The sequence below is a fragment of the Gopherus evgoodei genome, chromosome 3, assembly GCF_007399415.2.
Source record: "Gopherus evgoodei ecotype Sinaloan lineage chromosome 3, rGopEvg1_v1.p, whole genome shotgun sequence".
In the NCBI taxonomy this organism is placed as follows: domain Eukaryota; kingdom Metazoa; phylum Chordata; order Testudines; family Testudinidae; genus Gopherus; species Gopherus evgoodei.
Window position 1 is genome coordinate 93,722,004 of NC_044324.1, and position 18,062 is coordinate 93,740,065.

Below are 18,062 nucleotides of genomic sequence, written 5' to 3' on the forward strand. Positions count from 1 at the left end.
CGAGAAAGTTACTCACCTTGCAGTAACTGAGGTTCTTCGAGATGTGTGTCCCTGTGGGTGCTCCACTCTAGGTGATGGTGCATCCCGGCGCCGTTGATCAGAGATTTTCGGTAGTAGTGCCTGGTCGAGACACACGCACTCAGTTGGTATCTCCCGTCTCGTTTGAATCTTCCTGAGTGCATGCATCCCGCACCCTCCTCAGTTCCTTCTCTACCATGGAGAATCATACTAGTATGCCAAAGTAGAGGGGAGGAGAGTGGGGAGTGGAGCATCCACAGGGACACACATCTCAAAGAACCTCAGTTACTGCAAGGTGAGTAACTTTTCTCTTCTTCCACTGCTGTCCCTGTGGGTGCTCCACTCTAGGTGAATGTGTAGCAGTACCCACTATGGTTGGTGGGACTTTGGAGATGCGGCAGTGAGTACTGTAGATAGTATTGTATGGCCTACTATGGTGTCTGCCGTGGTATCTTGTGTGATAGCATAGTGTTTGGCAAATGTGTGTTCAGATGACCATGTAGCTGCTTTACAGATGACAGAAATGGGTACGTTATGAAGGAAGGCAACGGATGTCGACATAGCTCGAGTGGAATGAGTTCTAATGCCTTCAGGTGGTTGAATATTTTGAATACGGTAAGAGGATCTGATGCAGTCAGAGATCCACTTGGACAGACGTTGCTTAGAGATAGCCGTACCTTTTGATCTTTTGGCGGTGGAGACAAAGAGTCATGGAGAGTTGCAAAATGGGTTAGTCCTGTCTAAATAAAAGGCGATTGCTCGTCAGATGTCGAGAGTGTGCAGGGTTGCCTCATGTGGATTCTTGTGAAGTTTGGGATAAAAAGGAGGTAAGTATATAGGTTGGTTAAGGTGGAAGGTGGAAATCACCTTAGGGAGAAATTTAGGATGTGGTCTCAAAGTGACTTTGTCTTTGGAGAAGATTGTGTAGGCCGGATGGGCCATTAGGGCGCTTAATTTCACCTACTCTCCTTGCTGATGTTATTGCAACTAAGAGAGCTACCTTCATGGACATATGGAGAAGAGAGGAGGTAGCCAAGGGCTCAAATGGAGGTTTCATGAGAGCGTGAAGAACAAGGTTAAGATTCCATGTGCCTGCCGTTGGGTAAATTTCAGGGTAGAGATTTTGGAGGCCCGTGAGAAAGCATTTTATGGTGGGGTGGGTAAAGGGTAAATAACCTTCTAACAGGTCGTGGAAAGTGGTGAGCACCGCCAGGTGTACCTTGATGGAGCTTAGCGAAAGTCCATCCTGTTTTAGTTTAGTTTAGTTTAGTTTAAGCAGATAGTCTAGAATGTTAGGGAGGGTTACTGTAGGGAGGGCATTAAGTGATTCCACTTCTGCAAGTAGGTTTTACGAGTGGCGTCTTTTCTACATATCGGACTTGCTCGGAACAGGCTAGTTCATGGGTTTGGAACCATGAAGGAACCAGGCTGTGAGGTGGAGCTTTTGGGGCTAGGGGTGAAGAACCCGTCCGTTGTCCTGGGAAAGGAGATCTGGCCTGTTGGGGAGATACCGTGGATGATGGGAAGACATGTGGAGTAGGTAAGGATACCACGTCTGTCTCGGCCAAGCCGGGGGCAATAAGTATGAGCCAGGCTTTGTTGTCTATGATCTCCCAAAGAACCTTGTGTAGCAGGGGGATTGGTGGGAAGGCGTACAGGAGAGAGTTGTTCCACGAGATGAGAAATGCATCTCCTAGGAATGCAGTCCCGAGTCCTGCTCTGGAACAAAACAGGCAAAATTTTTTATTCTGGGTTGTGGCAAAGAGGTCTATTGATGGGGTGCCCCAGAGGCAGAAGAGCTGTTGAGGTATTGCGGGGTGCAGTTCCCATTTATGTTCTGTCGAGAAGTGCCTGCTGAGTGCGTTGACAATAGTGTTGTGGCAGCCTGGTAGGTAGGAAGCGATGATCTGTATTTGATGTTGTCTGCACCAATTCCATAGTCAGATGGCTTCCATGCAAAGGGAATGTGATCGGGCTCCCCCTTGTCTGTTGATGTAGTACATACATGCTATGTTGTCTGTTAAGACCCAAATAGATTTGTTCCTTATGAGGGGAAGAAAGTGAAGGCACACTCATCTCACTGCTCTGAGCTCTAAGAGATTTATGTGTAGGTGCGTCTCTGATGCGGACCACCGACCTTCTGCCCTGTGTCCCCCTAGATGCGCTCACCAACCGATTAGGGAAGCATCCATGGTGAGCATGAGTCTTGGGGGATCATTGCTGGAAGGAAACCCCTGTGCAGAGGTTCTCTGGTCTTGTCCACCAATGTAGGGAAGCTAGAACATTGAGAGGAGGAGTTAACAGCATCCCTTAGCTGTGTCTCTTGGGTTTGAAATTGGAATTGAGCCAGACCTGAAGACATCTCATGTGTAGCCTGGCATACTGAACCATGAAAGTCGTGGCTGCTATGTGACTAAGGAGCTGTAGACAGATTCTTGCCTGTGTCCTGGGACAAATAGAGAGCGTGTGTATGAGCTGTGTGATGGCGAGGAATCTGTGATATGAGAGCAAGGCCCTACTCTGAATTGAGTCGAGATGAGCTCCGATGAACTCGATCTGTTGTGTAGTGTCAGGGTAGATTTTTGGATGTTTATTTGGAGGCATAGACTGTGAAAGAGGGAGATGGCGAAACGGGTAGCTTGAAGTGCCTCGGCATAGGAGTCACTCTTAATGAGGCAATCGTCCAAGTAGGGGAACAGCGTGATCCCATGTTTGTGGAGGTGAGCCACGACCATGGCTAGAGTCTTGGAAAAAACTCTTGGTGCTGTGGAGAGTCCAAAAGGAAGAACTCTGTATTGAAAATGGTCGTGACCGATTGTGAATTGTAGGAAGCATCTGTCAGCTGGATGAATTGATATATGAATATAAGTTTCCTGTAGGTCGAGGGCTGTGAACCAGTCCCCTTGATCCAGTGCAGGAATTATTGTGGCCAGCGTGACCATCTTGAATGTTTGTATCCTCACGAATTTGCTCACTCAGCGTAGATCTAGTATAGGCCTCCATTCCCTGGTCCTTTTCTGCATCAGAAAATAATGGGAGTCGAAACCTTTCCCTTGATGTTGCATTGGCACAGGTTCCACTGCACCTAGTTGTAGAAGGTGTACCACTTCTGTGCGAAGTAAGCACTCATGAGAAGGGTCCCTGAAGAGGGATGGGGAAGGGGGAAAGGTAGGAGGGTAGGATATAAATGGGATAGAGTAACTGGACTGAACTATTTCGAGGACCCAGCGGTCCTTTGTAATCTGTTGCCAGGCATGTTGGAAACTCTGGAGGTGGTGGCCAAATGGGCAAGTAGGCGGTGGAATCAAGGGGTGGTCATGCAGACCCTTGACCAACATTTCAAAATTGCTGTTTATTCCTCAATGGACGGAATGTGCTTGCCTGAGTTTGATTTTGTCTGCGCTTAGGGAGTCTAGCGCAATTCCTAGTTGTGTCGTATGGTCTGGGTTGAAGATGATAATACTGTTGTGTGCGTGGTCTTTGGAACGGTTGGTATCATTGTCTCCTGGGAAGAGATGAGTGAATGCTCAGGGTGCACAGTGTTGCTCTAGAATCTTTCATGGTGTGGAGGAGTTCATCAGTTTTTTTGGAGAAAAGTTTGCCCTTATCAAAGGGGAGGTCCTCCACTTTGGTCTGCAGTTCTTCAGGGATGCCGGATGCAGAGAGCCATGAAGATCTGCACATAATCACAGCAGTTGCAGTAGTACGGGCTGCTGTGTCCACTGTGTCTAGAGATGCCTGTAGGGCCGTTCTGGAAATCGGATAGCCCTCAGTCAGGATTGATTTGAAGTCTGCTCTCCTATCCTCTGGAATGTAGGAGGCAAATTCAAAAAGTTTATTGTAATTATCAAAGTCGTACCTGGCAAGGAGGGCGGAGTAGTTCGCAGTTCTGAATTGTAGAGTGGATGACGAATAAACCTCGCAACCCAAGATGTCAAGGCGTCTAAGGTCCTTGTCTTGTGGGGTGGGCCGATATTGTGACTGTTTTGTCCTCTGTATGACTGCATCCATGACAAGAGAGTTTGGTTGTGGATGAGAAAAAAGAAGTCAGCGTCCTTAGCAGGGACATAGTATTTTACGTTCTGCCTTTTTGCAAGTTGGTACTAAAGAAGCTGGGGTTTGCCACAGAGTGTGGGCTGGTTCCAGAAGCATTTATTTTATAGGGAGCGTGATCTTTGAGGGCACAGATGATTGAAGGATTCTGAGGAGTCTGTGTTGTGTCTCTTAAACCTCTTCTAAGAGGATATCTTGACTGAGTGTCACCCTCCTGGAAAGTTCTTGAAATTGTTTGCAGTAGTTTATGGTCTGTGGAGGCGGAGCGAAGACGGCTCCGTCCGGGGCTGATGGAGAGTTAGGGATCAGTGCGTCAGGATATGGTGCATAGCTCGCAGTCTCAGGAGGGGACTCAGACACCCTAGAAGTGGACAGAGCTGGAGATCGAGGCACAGTAGGAGGAGGATTGGTAGGAGGACATGGCCAAGGGTACCACTGAGGCCACGGCATGTGGTAGGAGAACTCAGGTGCCGCCCATGGGGGGGCAAAGTAGGGAAACTGAGGCTGGTGGCCTTGAGCCATGACCTGATGTGAGAGAGGTTCTGGTGGAGAAGGAGAAGCAGGAGGGGAGAACTCTGCCTGCTGCTGTAAATCGAGTTCGCTGTCAGTAAAGGTAGCCAGTTCAGGTGGAGAGAGAGGCTGTTCAAAAAAGTAAGCCCTGTCTATCTAGGAGTGGAGAGTTATGCTCAGGTGGCACTGCGAGGTCACATTGAGTGAGAAACTGTTGCTCCTGCTCCCTGGGCTGCGCTGAGCCTGCTCTGTGCTCTAGTGCATTATTGAGAGAAAGTGAAAGTGACAGCAGTACCATGGACCGCTTGGAGGTGCTCTGCAGAGGGTCCGCTGCTGATGCCCAGGTGGAAGACAGGCTCAGCGCCGACATTCTTCTCGGTGCCAAGGAGGAGTGTGCTGTCAGCACCACGTCTGTTTTCGGTGCCAAGGAGCGTGCTCTCGGCACTGCGTCCATTTTTAGTGCTGAGGGGACCGGTGCCAAGGGAACCTTCCCGGCACGGGAGGTCGGGTCCCTTCCTCTGCGTTCTGTTGGAGCAGCAGCTGAGGCGTTAGAAGAGACTGAGGCACCTGCCTTTGGCGCTGTCAGCAAAGAGGGTACGGATCTCATGGGAGACCCACTATCCTTGTTAAAGTCTCTCCTCTGAGATTGTTGTGCTTCTTGCCTCCAACCCAGGAAGGGTGAAACAATGCTCCCAACTGGTTCAGATCTGGCTGGGGAGCGTGTGGGAGCAGGTTTAACTTTCCCCATCTCCGAAAGCGTCTGTAGGGATTTTTCCATTAGAAGCATTTTAAGCCACAGGTTTTTGTCATGCCGAGCCCTAGACTTGAGGGTCGTGCAATGGAGACATTTCGCAGGGACGTGAGTTTCTCCGAGGCACTTCACACAATGTGAGTGCCCATCTGACCATGGCATGAAGTCCTGACAGGAAACGCACCTTTTGAATCCTGAAGTGCCTAGCATTATGAATTAGAAATGTCAGGGGAGAGAAGCCTGAGGCGAATTTTTTTTTAACTAAGTAACTATGTAACTATACTAAAGGAAGGGAAACAACTGGGATGCAACTAATAACTATGTCTATGTTTTTTGTTACTGTTTCCTATAGAGACCAGGGAAGAAAGGCAGCACTGCCCCAAGTCCCGTCTTCAGCCAAGGATGGTTGAGAAGGAACTGAGGAGGGTGCGGGATGCATGCACTCAGGAAGATTCCAACAAGGTGGGAGATAACAACTGAGTGCATGCATCTCAACCAGGCACTGCTACTGAAAATCTCTGACCAACGGTGCTGGGACGCACTGTCACCTAGAGTGGAGCAGCCAGAGGGACAGCACTCGAAGAAGAAGCTGCTTTAAGGAACCTAGTTATTATCATGTGATCTTTCAGAGTCTTTAATGAGTCTACATTTATGTCACTATTTAATGTCAAGATGTCACATGTGATGGTGGGAAGTTTTAGGTCCAGAACAATGCAATGGTTCTCAGGGTACCCAGGACTGTGAGTCACCTTGTTACTCCCTGCCACCAGTGGGAGGGAGTCTTGTTTATGCTTATTTGTATGTCTGCTCTCTGATACCACCAGCCTGTTAGCCCCTCAAGTATTCTCCTCTGGGCAACACTAGCCTTTACTTTGCCTTGCAGTTTAACAGTAGATGTAGCCCAGTCCCCAAGTCCTTTTGAAGCATTCCCTTGTAATGTCCAGCTCCTTTTCTGCTGTCCCCAAAGGAACAATATGTACCCCGCTTGTATGATCACAGCACTGAGATATATGTATAGTGAAAAGAAGGATGTTTACCACCAAAGATTCAAGCAACAGTGAGTAAAGATATTGGGAACAAAAGGTTACATATAAAACAAAATCATAATACACTTTCTAGAGACTAAACTTAACCTATAGGTTAACCTGTCTAAAGAAGTCCATTTCATACCCAAACTCCTCTGCACCATTTCAACCAAGGTTGGCTGAGAGCCTGTTTTCATGAATGTAAACACACTGCTTGTTTACTTCCTAAGTACAGGATTAGAGGGTGTCTTCTTTGCCTTCTACTTATACTCCCCAAAGTTTTATCTCTGAATACAGACCCATGGCTTGTTTCCTTCCCTGTTGATGTCACATTGCTCCATTGATGTCATATGTAAATAGTTATCCATTGTGTTAGCTTACAGTACTTGAGACCTCATTCTTTGGTAAACCAGAATGTATGCACCAGAATCAGGACATTCCTGTAACCCTCTGTCAGTTGGCATTAAGGGGATCTTGGGTCACCAATAGCTGAAATATTTAGTTTCCTAGGGCTGATCTTTCTATTTTGACACTAGTAGGAAAATTTTATTTAAACCCACGTGTAAACTGAGAAGCCAGAAATTCTGCTTGAGACTAAAACTTATTATTATTTTTACAGAGCATCCCATCTTGTTTAGGGCTTGCCTCTCAACTGCCAAGCTCAGTAGTCTGGGATGACATGAAAGAGTGGGGCTGGCCATGGAACAGGAGATTTTGTCTTATGAAAAGAGGGAGTGGACATCTCCACTAGGTCTGAGAACCACAACCCTTTGTGACCGATCATGGAGGAGGAGAATGATAGATGCTTCCTTGCTTCTTATCTTCTGAATAACAGTTCCCGTTAGCAGAACAATGGGAAAGAGGGATGGGGGGTGTCCAAGAAACCAATTCTGCCATTTATGACGCAGAGTGTCTGTTTCCTTTGATCTTTGTCTTGTTTCCCTGGTGAAGAAGGGCCTTGTCTTTGCATTTTCATCGGATGTGACTAGATCCATCTAGGGCTGACCAAGATCCATTGATATCAACTGGGAAATATCTTAGTTCAGGAATAATTCTGAGTTGTCTTTCTCCTGACGGCTGAGTCAAACAGCTTTTGTGTTCCATGTCACCTTTACGTGGCTTGCCCTGATGGAGGCTAGATGACCATGTGCCTAAGAAGGACTTGCATTGCTTTGGCATTCAAGTGAACTTCTTGTGCCCCTTAATGATTTAAGTATGCCATGGACATCATGTTGTATGACAGATCCAGGATGGACTGTTTCCTCTGCAAGGCCTCATTTGATTATAGCAAACTTTAAGTCAAGAAAAATGTTGGACTTAAAGCCTGATAGCATACTTTCAAAAATGCTAGCATACTTTCAAAAATGCTATGTCAAATTTACCCCTGGTGTAACTTAAATGAGGTCTCTCTTTTAACTTACTTTTGCCACTTGATAAATTTAACTAAGGTTGTACCTGATTAAAATGTAGTTCTAGTCTTGAAACTTCCAAGCTAATGAACCAGATAGTGAGATACTCAGAGAGTCATAACAGTTTTGAAGTTCCCCTGCTGCCCAAGGAAGGGTGAAAACTGCACTGGCTTCATACTTGGCACAGTATATTCCCCAACACAATGGTACAGCTACGCTGGTCAGTATGTTGAGTGGGCAAAGCCAAGGCTGCATCCAGTCCATATATCATTCTGCCCTTTTCTGTCCAACCGTGTGAGAGGGAGGCAATGTACTGGTTCTGTGAAGCCTGTTCCCATCCACCACTGCTACTCAATATACAGATAGCTAGTTTGAGGATGTAAGGAGGAACCTTGTGACCCTTATTCCCCTGGGCTAGTCAGGTTACAAGTTGGCCCCAAAAGAAGTAGAAGGCTACACAGAACTGGGCCTATAAACTGCATATAATTTAGCCTGTCAAACTGTTGTATAATATTAAAGCAGAAAATTGTGAGAGAAGTATTGGGCAAGTTAAGAAAGTGGAATATGTTTTGTTTTACAGGAGTTTAAAAACAGTTTTCAAACTGCCATTATTTTTTCTTCATTTGATTGTGAATAGTCTAAGAACATTTTCTTCCTCTTTGTAATCTTTTAATATATGAAGAAAAATCTTGTTGGCATTTGTAAACTGTAAAAGTTACAGGTATATATTTGGTTAAAATTAAAATGTAACTTTTAACACATGATGCTGCAACTGCTTGCATGTGTGTGGACTGGTGGCCTGCACAGATTCAGCAGCATACCTACATATAAGCAGTTGTGGGATGAGAGCCCAAGTCTGAAAACTTTCTCTAAGATAAATCTTTTCCTTCTATGTCCAGTACTTTATGAAGCATGTCATCTAATAATTCTTTCTCCCACAAGATTGTTTATGAAATCTCATTTAAATACTGTTTATCACTTCCCTTCCTTTTGTCCACTTTAGCCTTCTAGAAACAAAAACATAAAATTAACACTAATATGTTCTCACTAAATCCTACTTATCCTTTTTTGAGAGACTGAGATGTTTTAGGATGGTTTAATACTTTATTTCGTAACTACTAAAGTGAATATACTTTATTTTTAAATGTATAGGTGTATGCTGGTATTGCAAGATATTACATATCCAATGGATTATCTATTGCATGTTATTCATTACTTATCTGCAATTTGTGGACTTAGTATTGCAAAAATTGAGTTTATTAAAAGAAATTAAACAGAAAGATAAATAATTTGTTGTCAATAATAGTTACCGGATTGGCTCATTTGTCCACCACTCAGGAACAATTTTATCAAGTATTTCTGGTGTCAATGCCTCATTATCTAATATGTTCGCTTTGATTATTTCTTCCTCATCAGTTAACACCACTTCCTTCATCTAGAGAGACAAAAAGACCATGAATTAATATCTATACGTTGCTTGACAATGATATTGCTCTTTGACTGACCCAGAAGATCAGGTACAGCTTTTATTCAGTTACGTTCAGCAGCAATAAAATCTAGTTCATTACATTTTGCTGTATGTTATTTCACATACAATTTTAAAAACAGAGTTGGTCAAACATTTCTGAATTTTGATTTTTCAACAAAAAAGAAACTAAATTTAAAAACAGGAAGTTTTGGGTGAAAACTGGCATGAAAATGCATGCTGTTTTTTGATCATCTATACAGATAGTCAAAAATTTTTGAAACATTGACCAAACACAAAAAAGATGATTCTTTCATTAACTTTTTTCTAATTTTTCTACCACCTCTAATTAAAAACCAGAGTTTAGTTCATTTATGGAAAATGGGAGGGATATGAAGGCAGTGTGCTATATACTTGGCCCAACTAAGCTTTGCTCCACGGGGGACCTGAGAAGCAGAGGCAAAGTTGGCCCTAATTCCTTTTTACTTCCCGCAATTTACAGCAACTTCAGAGTTACTGTAAACTGTGCCCCATTCCACAGTCCCCAAGGATCCATTCCAAGCCACTGGGGATCACCAGAGCATAACTAGCTCTGATCTAGCTATGCCACAGTTCAGAGATGGTATAGAGCAGTGATTCTCAAACTTATTTGATTGCACCCCCTTATTTGATTGCTCCACTTCAGGTGTCTTGATGCCCTGTGCTTGTAATAGGGTATTTGTGGTAGCAGTGCCTAGCTGGACCATGCATGTGCCTTAGCTATCTCGCACCACTCTAAGCAGTTACATAGTGGTATGCAGCCAACTGTCCCCGTTCCATCTCTACCTCAGAGAATCAGACAAACTCTGAAGTACAGGGAAGGAGGGAGCATAGTGGAACACCCACAGGCACAACCATCTCAAAGAACCTCAGTCACTGCACAAGGTGAGTAACCTTCTCTTCTTCATGGAGTGTACCTGTGGATGCTCTACTTTAGATGACTGTTGAGCAGTGCCCCTCAGTGGAGTTGATCTACTGACAGTGGATAATACTGTAAGTCAAAAATGAGGATCTGATGCTGATTATTCTCTAAAGCACAGTGTTTAGTGAAAGTATGGACTGATGCCCATGTAGCTGCTCTGCAAATGTCAATGATAGGCCACAGATGCTGCCAGTGCTCTGGTGGAGTGTGTGTGAACTCCCGGTGGATGTTGTAGAGTGTTGTTTTGGTAGCACAAATTGATAACTCCTGATATCCATTTGCATAATCTCTATTTTGAGATGGTTTGACCATCAAGCATTCTGTTATGGAAAAAAATAGTCTGGGTGATTTTATAAATGCTTTTTTTCTTTCAGTGTAGAAAGCTAATGCTCTGAGAACATCCAATGTGTGGAGTGAGGCCTCCCAACCATCCGCATGTGGCTTAGGAAAAAATACAGGTAAGTAAATGGGTTGGTTTAAATGAAAGGGGGAGGCAACTTTGGTTATGAATTTAGGATGCGGTCATAGGATTACTTTATCTTTAAAAAATGTTGTATAAAGTAGGTGTGCCATTAGGGCACCTAATTCTCCCACCCATCTGAGGGACGTGATGGCAATGAGGAAAGCCACCTTCATGGATAAGTGAAACAAAGAGCAAGTTGCAAGGGGTTCAAATGGCTTTCCCATGAGTCTGCATAGAACAAGGTTGAGGTCCCACATGGGTGTAGAGTTTTATTGTGGGATAAGTGTTTTCAATGCCTTTAAGGAAGCATTTAATCATTGAGTGAACAAATATAGTGATCCCGTCCACTTTGTCATGGAAGCAGGTAATAGCAAACAAGTGTACTCTTATGGAGCATGTGGATAGCTCCAATTTTTTAAATCCCAGTATATAGTCCAGGATCCTTGGTAGGGGGGAAGACTGTGGCAAGATCTGTTTATCTTGGCACCAGGTGCAGAATCATTTCCACTTATGGATATGTCTTTCTTGTACTTAGTCTCCGACTGTTCAGTAGTATATCTTTTACTTCCTCAGAACAGTCCTTCTTGACCCCAGTCAGCCATGGAGTAACCAGGTCCTGAGGTGGACTACTGCAAGGTTGGGGTGACAGGCATGTCCTGCATCTTGTGATAGAAGGAGGTACTAAGGGAAGAGTTTGAGGCAGTTTCACTGCCATTTGATATAAGTATGGGAACCACGTTTGTCTGGGCGACAGGGGCACAATGAGAATGACCCTGGATTTGTCCTGCTTGATCTTGTAAATGACTCTGGTTAGGAGTGGGGTCAGAGAAAATGGGGCTTCCCATTTTATGAGGATTGCATCGCCTAGGGAGTGGTGTCCCAATGGAGTGGAGCAATACTGTGAGCAATGTCCAGGGAGTGGAGCAATACTGTGAGCATTTGGCGTTCTGAGCTGTTGCAAATAGAACTATGGTGGAAAACCCCCATAGTTTGAACATGGTCTTGAGAATTCTGGGATCCATCTCCCACTCATGGGTTTGTGAGAAATCCCTGCCTAGTAATCTGCTGTTGTATTTTGACATCCTGGCAGATAGGATGCTGATATCTCTATGTTGTTGGTGATGCACCAGTTCCAAAGGCATATTGCCTTTGTACATAGGGAGTATGATTGTCCTCCTGCTTCGTGGTTTATATAAAACATGCCTGCTTTATTATGAAGATCTTGATGGCATCGTTCTTGACTAGAAGGAGAAAGTGGTCACATGCATTTCGGACTGCCCTTAGCTCCAGTAAGTTTATGTGAAGGCTGGACTCCACTGGGGACCAGCGGCCTTGGACCACCACTGTTGAGTAGATGTGCCCCACAACCTATTAAGGAAGCATCTGCTGTGATGGTCATGGTTGGAGCTGTTTTTTGGAAAGGGACTCCTGAGCAGACGTTGTTTGGTTGTGTCCACCATGTTAACGAGTCTTTTACTCTGCATGGCATTATGAGGTGTCTGTTGAGAGAGTATCTGTGCAGTATATACACTGTTTGAAGCCAGGCCTGCAAGCATCTCATGTGGATTTGGGCATGCTTGACAACAAATGTTGTTGCTGACGTGCCCCAAGAATTGTAAAAAGTTCTGGTGGATGTTTGTGTGCTGTCCCTCATCATTGAAATTAGATTGAATATGGTGAGGAAGTGTTGTTGGGGTAGCGTTGCTGTTGCTGTTAGACAGTCGAGACAGGCTCCTCTGAATTCCAACTTTTGGACAGGAACCAGTGAGGACTTTTGCGTGTTTATTTGCAACCCTAGGTTCATGAAAAGGGTTACTGTGCTCTGTGTAGCATTTATCACTTCTTGCCCTGTTGGTGTCCATAGGAGGCAGTTGTCCAAGTATGGAAATATCATTACTCAGTGTTTGCACAGGTGAGCTGCAACAACAGCAAGAACCTTGGAAAAAACCCTTGGGGCAGTGGATAGGCCGAAGGGTATTACTCTGTATTGGAAATACTGTTTCCCTAGTGTGAATCTTCTGTGTGATGGATAGATGGTAATATGAAAATAAGCGTCCTGAAGGTCAGGGGCCGAGAGCCAATCTCCCTTCTCTAATGCCGGAATTATTGTGGTTAGAGTCACCATTTTGAAACGTTGCGTTCTCACGAATTTGTTGAGTTTTCATAAATTCAGGATAGGAGAATGCGTCCCCACACACTGGTCTTTTTCTGAATTATAAAGTAATATGAATAACCTCTCCTCCTGTGTTGTGATGGTACAGATTCCATGGCACCTAATTGTATGAGGTGGTTTATTTCCTGTTGTAACAGGTGCTCATGAGACGGGTCTCTGAAGAGGGCTGGGGAAGTGGGGTAGGTAGGTGGGACAGAAATAAAGGGGATAGAGTAGCCCTTCTGGATAATCTCTAAAACTCATTTGTCCTGTTATGATGGTGTTCCAAACTGGGTAGTATGGTGACAGATGGTCTCGAAATAGACAGGCATAATTTTTGGTTCCAAAGTCAGAGTGTGTGGAAGTCTGTCATAGTATCTTTCCCCAATCTGAACCTTAGAGTCCAAAAGTTGGGGTACCAGCATGAATTCCTCTAAGCTTAATTACCTGCTTAGATCTGATAAGCTGCCACCAATCAGGAATTCCAGTGCCTGATACACTCTGGTCCCCCCAAAACCTTCCCTGGGGACCCCCAAGACCCAGACCCCCTGGATCTTAACACAAGCAAAGTAAACTCTTTCCCTCACCCGTGCCTCTCCTAGGATTTCCCTCCCTGGGTTACCCTGGAAGATTTCCGTGATTCAAACTTCTTGAATCTTAAAACAGGGAGGAATGTCCCTTCCCCCCCTCCCCTTTCTCCCTCATCCAGAGGCAATACACATTCAAGCTCCGTGAATCTAAAACAAAGGGATTCCACCCTTCTCCCCTCCCTTCCCTTTCCCTGTTAAGTACAGACTCAATTCCCTGGAGTCTCAACAAGGGAAAAAAATCAGACAGGTCTTAAAAGCAAAACTTTTAATAAAAAAAAGAAAGAAAAAGGTAAAAGTTATCTCTGCAATTTAGATGGTAAAAGTTACAGGGTTTGTCTGCTTATAGAAACTGGAGAAAAAGCCTCCTCTAGCCGAAATACAATTTAAAATACTTTCAGCCAAATACACATTAAAATTCTACCAGCCAGATACACATTTGCAAATAAAGAAAACCAATTAAAAAGACTATAACCGCCTGTTCCTTAATACTCACTATTCTTAATATATAAGAGACTGTAGCAGAGAGATTGGCAAGAAACCTGGTTGCACGTCTAGTCCCTTCCAGGACCCAGAGAGAACAAAGCAAAACCCAACAAACACAGACAAAGGCTTCCCTCCACCGAGATTTGAAAGTATCGTGTTTCCTGATTGGTCCTCTGGTCAAGTGTTTGGTTCCCTGTTTGTTAACCCTTTACAGGTAAAAGAGACATTAACCCTTAACTATCTGTTTATGACAAGGTCTCATGCCCTCGACCACACCTTCAAAATGATTGTCCAGAGGTGGATCAATGAGACATCAAAGGCTCATCTTGGTTCTGCTGACGTCTGTTCTGTCTTTGTTTACGCCATTGGTTGTACTGTCTTCAGGGCTGAGAGTATGGCGTAGACCGGAATCACTTACTATAAAACCTGCTCTGTTTTTGTGTGCAGGTATGTAAATGCCAAGAGTCTTTACGGTCACCCTTGAATCGTTTAGGGTGTGTAAAGAGACACTGATTTTGTCTGCAAATAGTTTCTGCCCCTCGAAGGGTAAGTCCCCGATTGTTGCCTGGACCTCCCTTGGGAATCCAGAGAGGTGGAGCCATGATGCATGATCACGGATGTCATGAGGGATTGTGCTGCCATGTCTGCAAAGTCCAGGAAGGCCTGGAGGGCTGTCCTGGCGATGAGAGACCCTTTGGAAATGTTTGCCTTGTACTGTTCTTTTTTGTCATCTGGTAAATTTTCAATAAAAGTTTACATTTTGGAGAACAGATTGTGTGTATATTTGGCTAGCGGAGATAGCTGGCTATGAGGAACTGAAGTGTAGCTGAGGAATAAGCTTTCCACCTGAAAAGGTCTAGCCTTTTCCAATCCTTATTGTATGAGGTCGTTCACGACTGGTGTTGTTTCCCCCTAAGGAATTTGGTGTGGAGGTATGTAAATAGGAACTCAGCCCCTCTTGCTGACATGTAATATTTTTTGTTGGACCTTTTACATGAAGGTGGTGCTGTAGCAGGTGTCTGGCAGATTTTTTTTTGCAGGCTCCATGATTTTATTATTAATTGTCAGAGCTATATTTACCATTGGGGATGCCTGAAGTATGTCTTTGACCTTATGTTGGGCTTCTGGTGGCTGTACTAGTAAAATGTTTAGGGATTTGGCTACCTTTTGAAGAGGTCCTGAAAGTATTTGAAATCATCCCCAGTAGTGGCTGGTGGTGGTATTATGGTTTTGTTCAGTTACAATAAAAAGAGGTGAGTAGGGACAAGTGTCACGTTTGGCTGTGTCCTCAGGTTCCTCAGTGTCTTCCTCCTGTGTTTCTGAGGGTGCTGGGACAGTTGGTGAAAGGGCTGATCTGGACACCTAGGTGGGCTTGTGGTTTTGGGCCCTAAACTTTGCTCATGGATCCCAGAATGACCAGTTAGGTGGAAAAGGTATCGGGAGCGGTGCCCAGGGGTGATCATACCATCCTTGTGTATCTGCAGGTGGTTGGTGATGAGATGGTCCCCATTCCCGGCCAATGGGAGCTGCGGGGGGCAGTGCCTGGAGGCAAGGGCAACGCACAGAGCCCTCTGCCCCCCCGGCCTGGGGGTCACAGGGAAGTGGTGCTGCCACTTCTGAAAGCGGTGTGGGACCCGTGGAACCACAGGGGCAATCCTGCGGGCCGGATCTGGCCCACGGGCCGTAGTTTGCCCACCCCTGCCTTATACACATGGTGCATGCAATGTCACACCACATAAGAAGCACCATTTTTAAGAGCATGCCACCCTGCTCTATCTGTATGAATTTGTGTACACTATGCATGTGAGGTTATGATGGAGGGGGCAAAGTGTTGTACCCTTAAAAACATCAGCAGTCCAATACTAGACAAAACACTTCAGTTACCTTAGTGCCAGACAGAACAAATCACCCAAAAAGAGGACTGTCCAGTTCAAAATGGGATGAATGGCCTTCCTAGCAAAAGTGGAGGGAAAAGAGGGCACGGAAGGGAGCAGGAGGCAGATTTAGGGAATATAAGGAATGTAGGGGGGGTCCAAAGCAGGGGGAGGTAGAGTGGGAGAGTGCTGCCCAGTCTCGGGCAGAGAAGTTAGAGTGTGTGTGTGTGTGTGTGAGGGAAGATCAGGGAAGTGTTGCTTTTTTTAAAAAAGCTAAACCAACCCCCTATTGTTTTTACTGTGACATTATTGTTTATATGAATGATTGATATATGTTTTTGCATAAAAACACTCATTATAGGATCATTTTGGGAATATTATGAATACTTTCAACATTTAACTTTATTTTGAAATATGTAATGAAGGGAAGTTACATTATGCTGTGCTTCCAAAGGATTCTAGTCACTAGTTATCTGCCCATTAGCTAAAATTGATTAATTTTAAAAACTGAACATTTTTGTCTAAGACCCCTTCTCCTGACACATTCCTCTGCACCCTGTTAAGCTAAATTCAGAAAGCAGAAGTTAACGTAAAGTTCTTTGCTATAGTCCTAAAAAGTAATAAGTTCTCTGAGCAAGTGTGAATCATGATGCGTTAAACAGATCAATGGTTCTTAAACTATTTACCACCCCGCCTTCTTTTATCAAAGGAAATACTTTAGGAGGGGAGGGAGTCAAGACAGTAATAGGAAATGAATGGTAGTTCTTGGGGTTGGCAATACTGAGTATTTGGCCTCTAAAAAGGGGATACTACTGCTTACTATTATTACCTCTTTATTTTTGTTATTTTCATTTTCATGTGCACTTTCACTTTCAGTTTCTGTTTCTGTATTGGTCTGAGAGGAGTCCCCCAATTCCTGAAAGACAGCTTCCATGTCAATCTGTTCTTCCTCAGGTTCCTCATCAAATTCAAGTCCAACTCTCTTTTCAGTTTTGGGCATGATCATTTCCTGTAGACGTTCTTCGAACTGAATATGGAAAATTCCTAATTTGTCAGCTAGCCATCGGCCACAGATAGTTTTACCTGCTCCATGTGTGCCCAGCAGGCACACTCTTAAGGGAGGAGCCTGTCAGAAAGAATTAAGAATACTTTTATAACAATTTCTACACTAGGGTGAACTTAAGTTACGGTTGTATTCACCTTGTTGAATTAATTCTAAATTTCAGGGCCTCTAATATAAAAAAAAGTACCCCCAAAAGCAGCATGAGCACACATACATTTTGCATTTCAAAGTTTAAAACTACAATGAATTACATATACAGTAGATAAAAACTTGTACATTAACTCCTTTCCTTTCTGCCCCTCTATTTCACCCTTTTTATTCTTCTTATTTCAACTTCCCACCCAGTCTCATCCTCCTCTGACCTCATTTCACTTATGAGAAGTGAGTTAACAACAATAATTAATGAACAAAAAACTATTTTAACAGAGCCATCAAAATATGTATATGTCTTACTGAGTAAGCATGTGATACTATTGTAAATCTTTGTCCTGCCCTTCCCTTCTCCTTTTGTTCATAACCTTTATTTATTGTGTTGGGCCTACATTTAGATTGTAAACTCATTGGAGAAGGGGCACATCTTCCTTGTTTCTGTGAAGTGCCTAGCACACTTGTAGCAACACAAAAATAAGAACAACAAAAATAATTGTAATGAAGGATGGAAAATGATGTGTAATATCAACCTCTTATTAGCAATCTATTTTAAATAGTTTTAACTTTTTCTTACTTGTAATGGTTCCTTGTGAGCAACATACTCCTCAGGGTTCTCCAAAAACTTTTCTCTGGATTCAGGACTTGAAAAATAGTAAAATTTTTCTCGATATATAGCTCCATGTTCAGCAATCCCTGGGAAAAGGACAAAGTTCTCCTTCAGACTCACTGGACAAAAGTGTTTGGTGTCTCCCATGTGTCTCTTCTTTTCATTAATTTTATCTTCATCCTGGAAATACACAATGGTTTTAGAGAAAACTGTCAAGAAGTCTTTGGATCAAGTAGAAAAACATTATATATAAAATATTCTGTACACATACTTCCCATTTCAAGTGCACTACAATACATTACTTTCAGAGATGATGATGAAGCAAAGCCCCAGATCTAAACACTCCCTTGAACTCTAGGGCATTTGAAATCCAGATCCAATCCAAACTTTACATCTTACACTCATTCCTAATTACAAATGTTTGAATACAGGGTACTCTAAATGCTTACTGCTAAATTTACAAACTAGCTCCCAAACAATCTCCAAAT

At 43.8% G+C, this 18,062-nt stretch overlaps 1 protein-coding gene across 7 annotated transcripts in view; it reads right to left on the reverse strand.

The window, feature by feature from the left end:
• AK9 (adenylate kinase 9) overlaps positions 1–18,062 on the reverse strand; it is a 253,414-nt gene that overhangs the window by 68,364 nt on the left and 166,988 nt on the right. For all 7 annotated transcript variants that reach the window (XM_030556086.1, XM_030556085.1, XM_030556087.1 and 4 more), the window contains 3 exons: positions 17,542–17,754; positions 16,584–16,880; positions 9,077–9,201 (listed from right to left, as the gene is read on the reverse strand). In XM_030556086.1, coding sequence (XP_030411946.1) covers positions 9,077–9,201; positions 16,584–16,880; positions 17,542–17,754 — 635 coding nt within the window. The remainder of the gene's footprint in view (positions 1–9,076; positions 9,202–16,583; positions 16,881–17,541; positions 17,755–18,062) is intronic.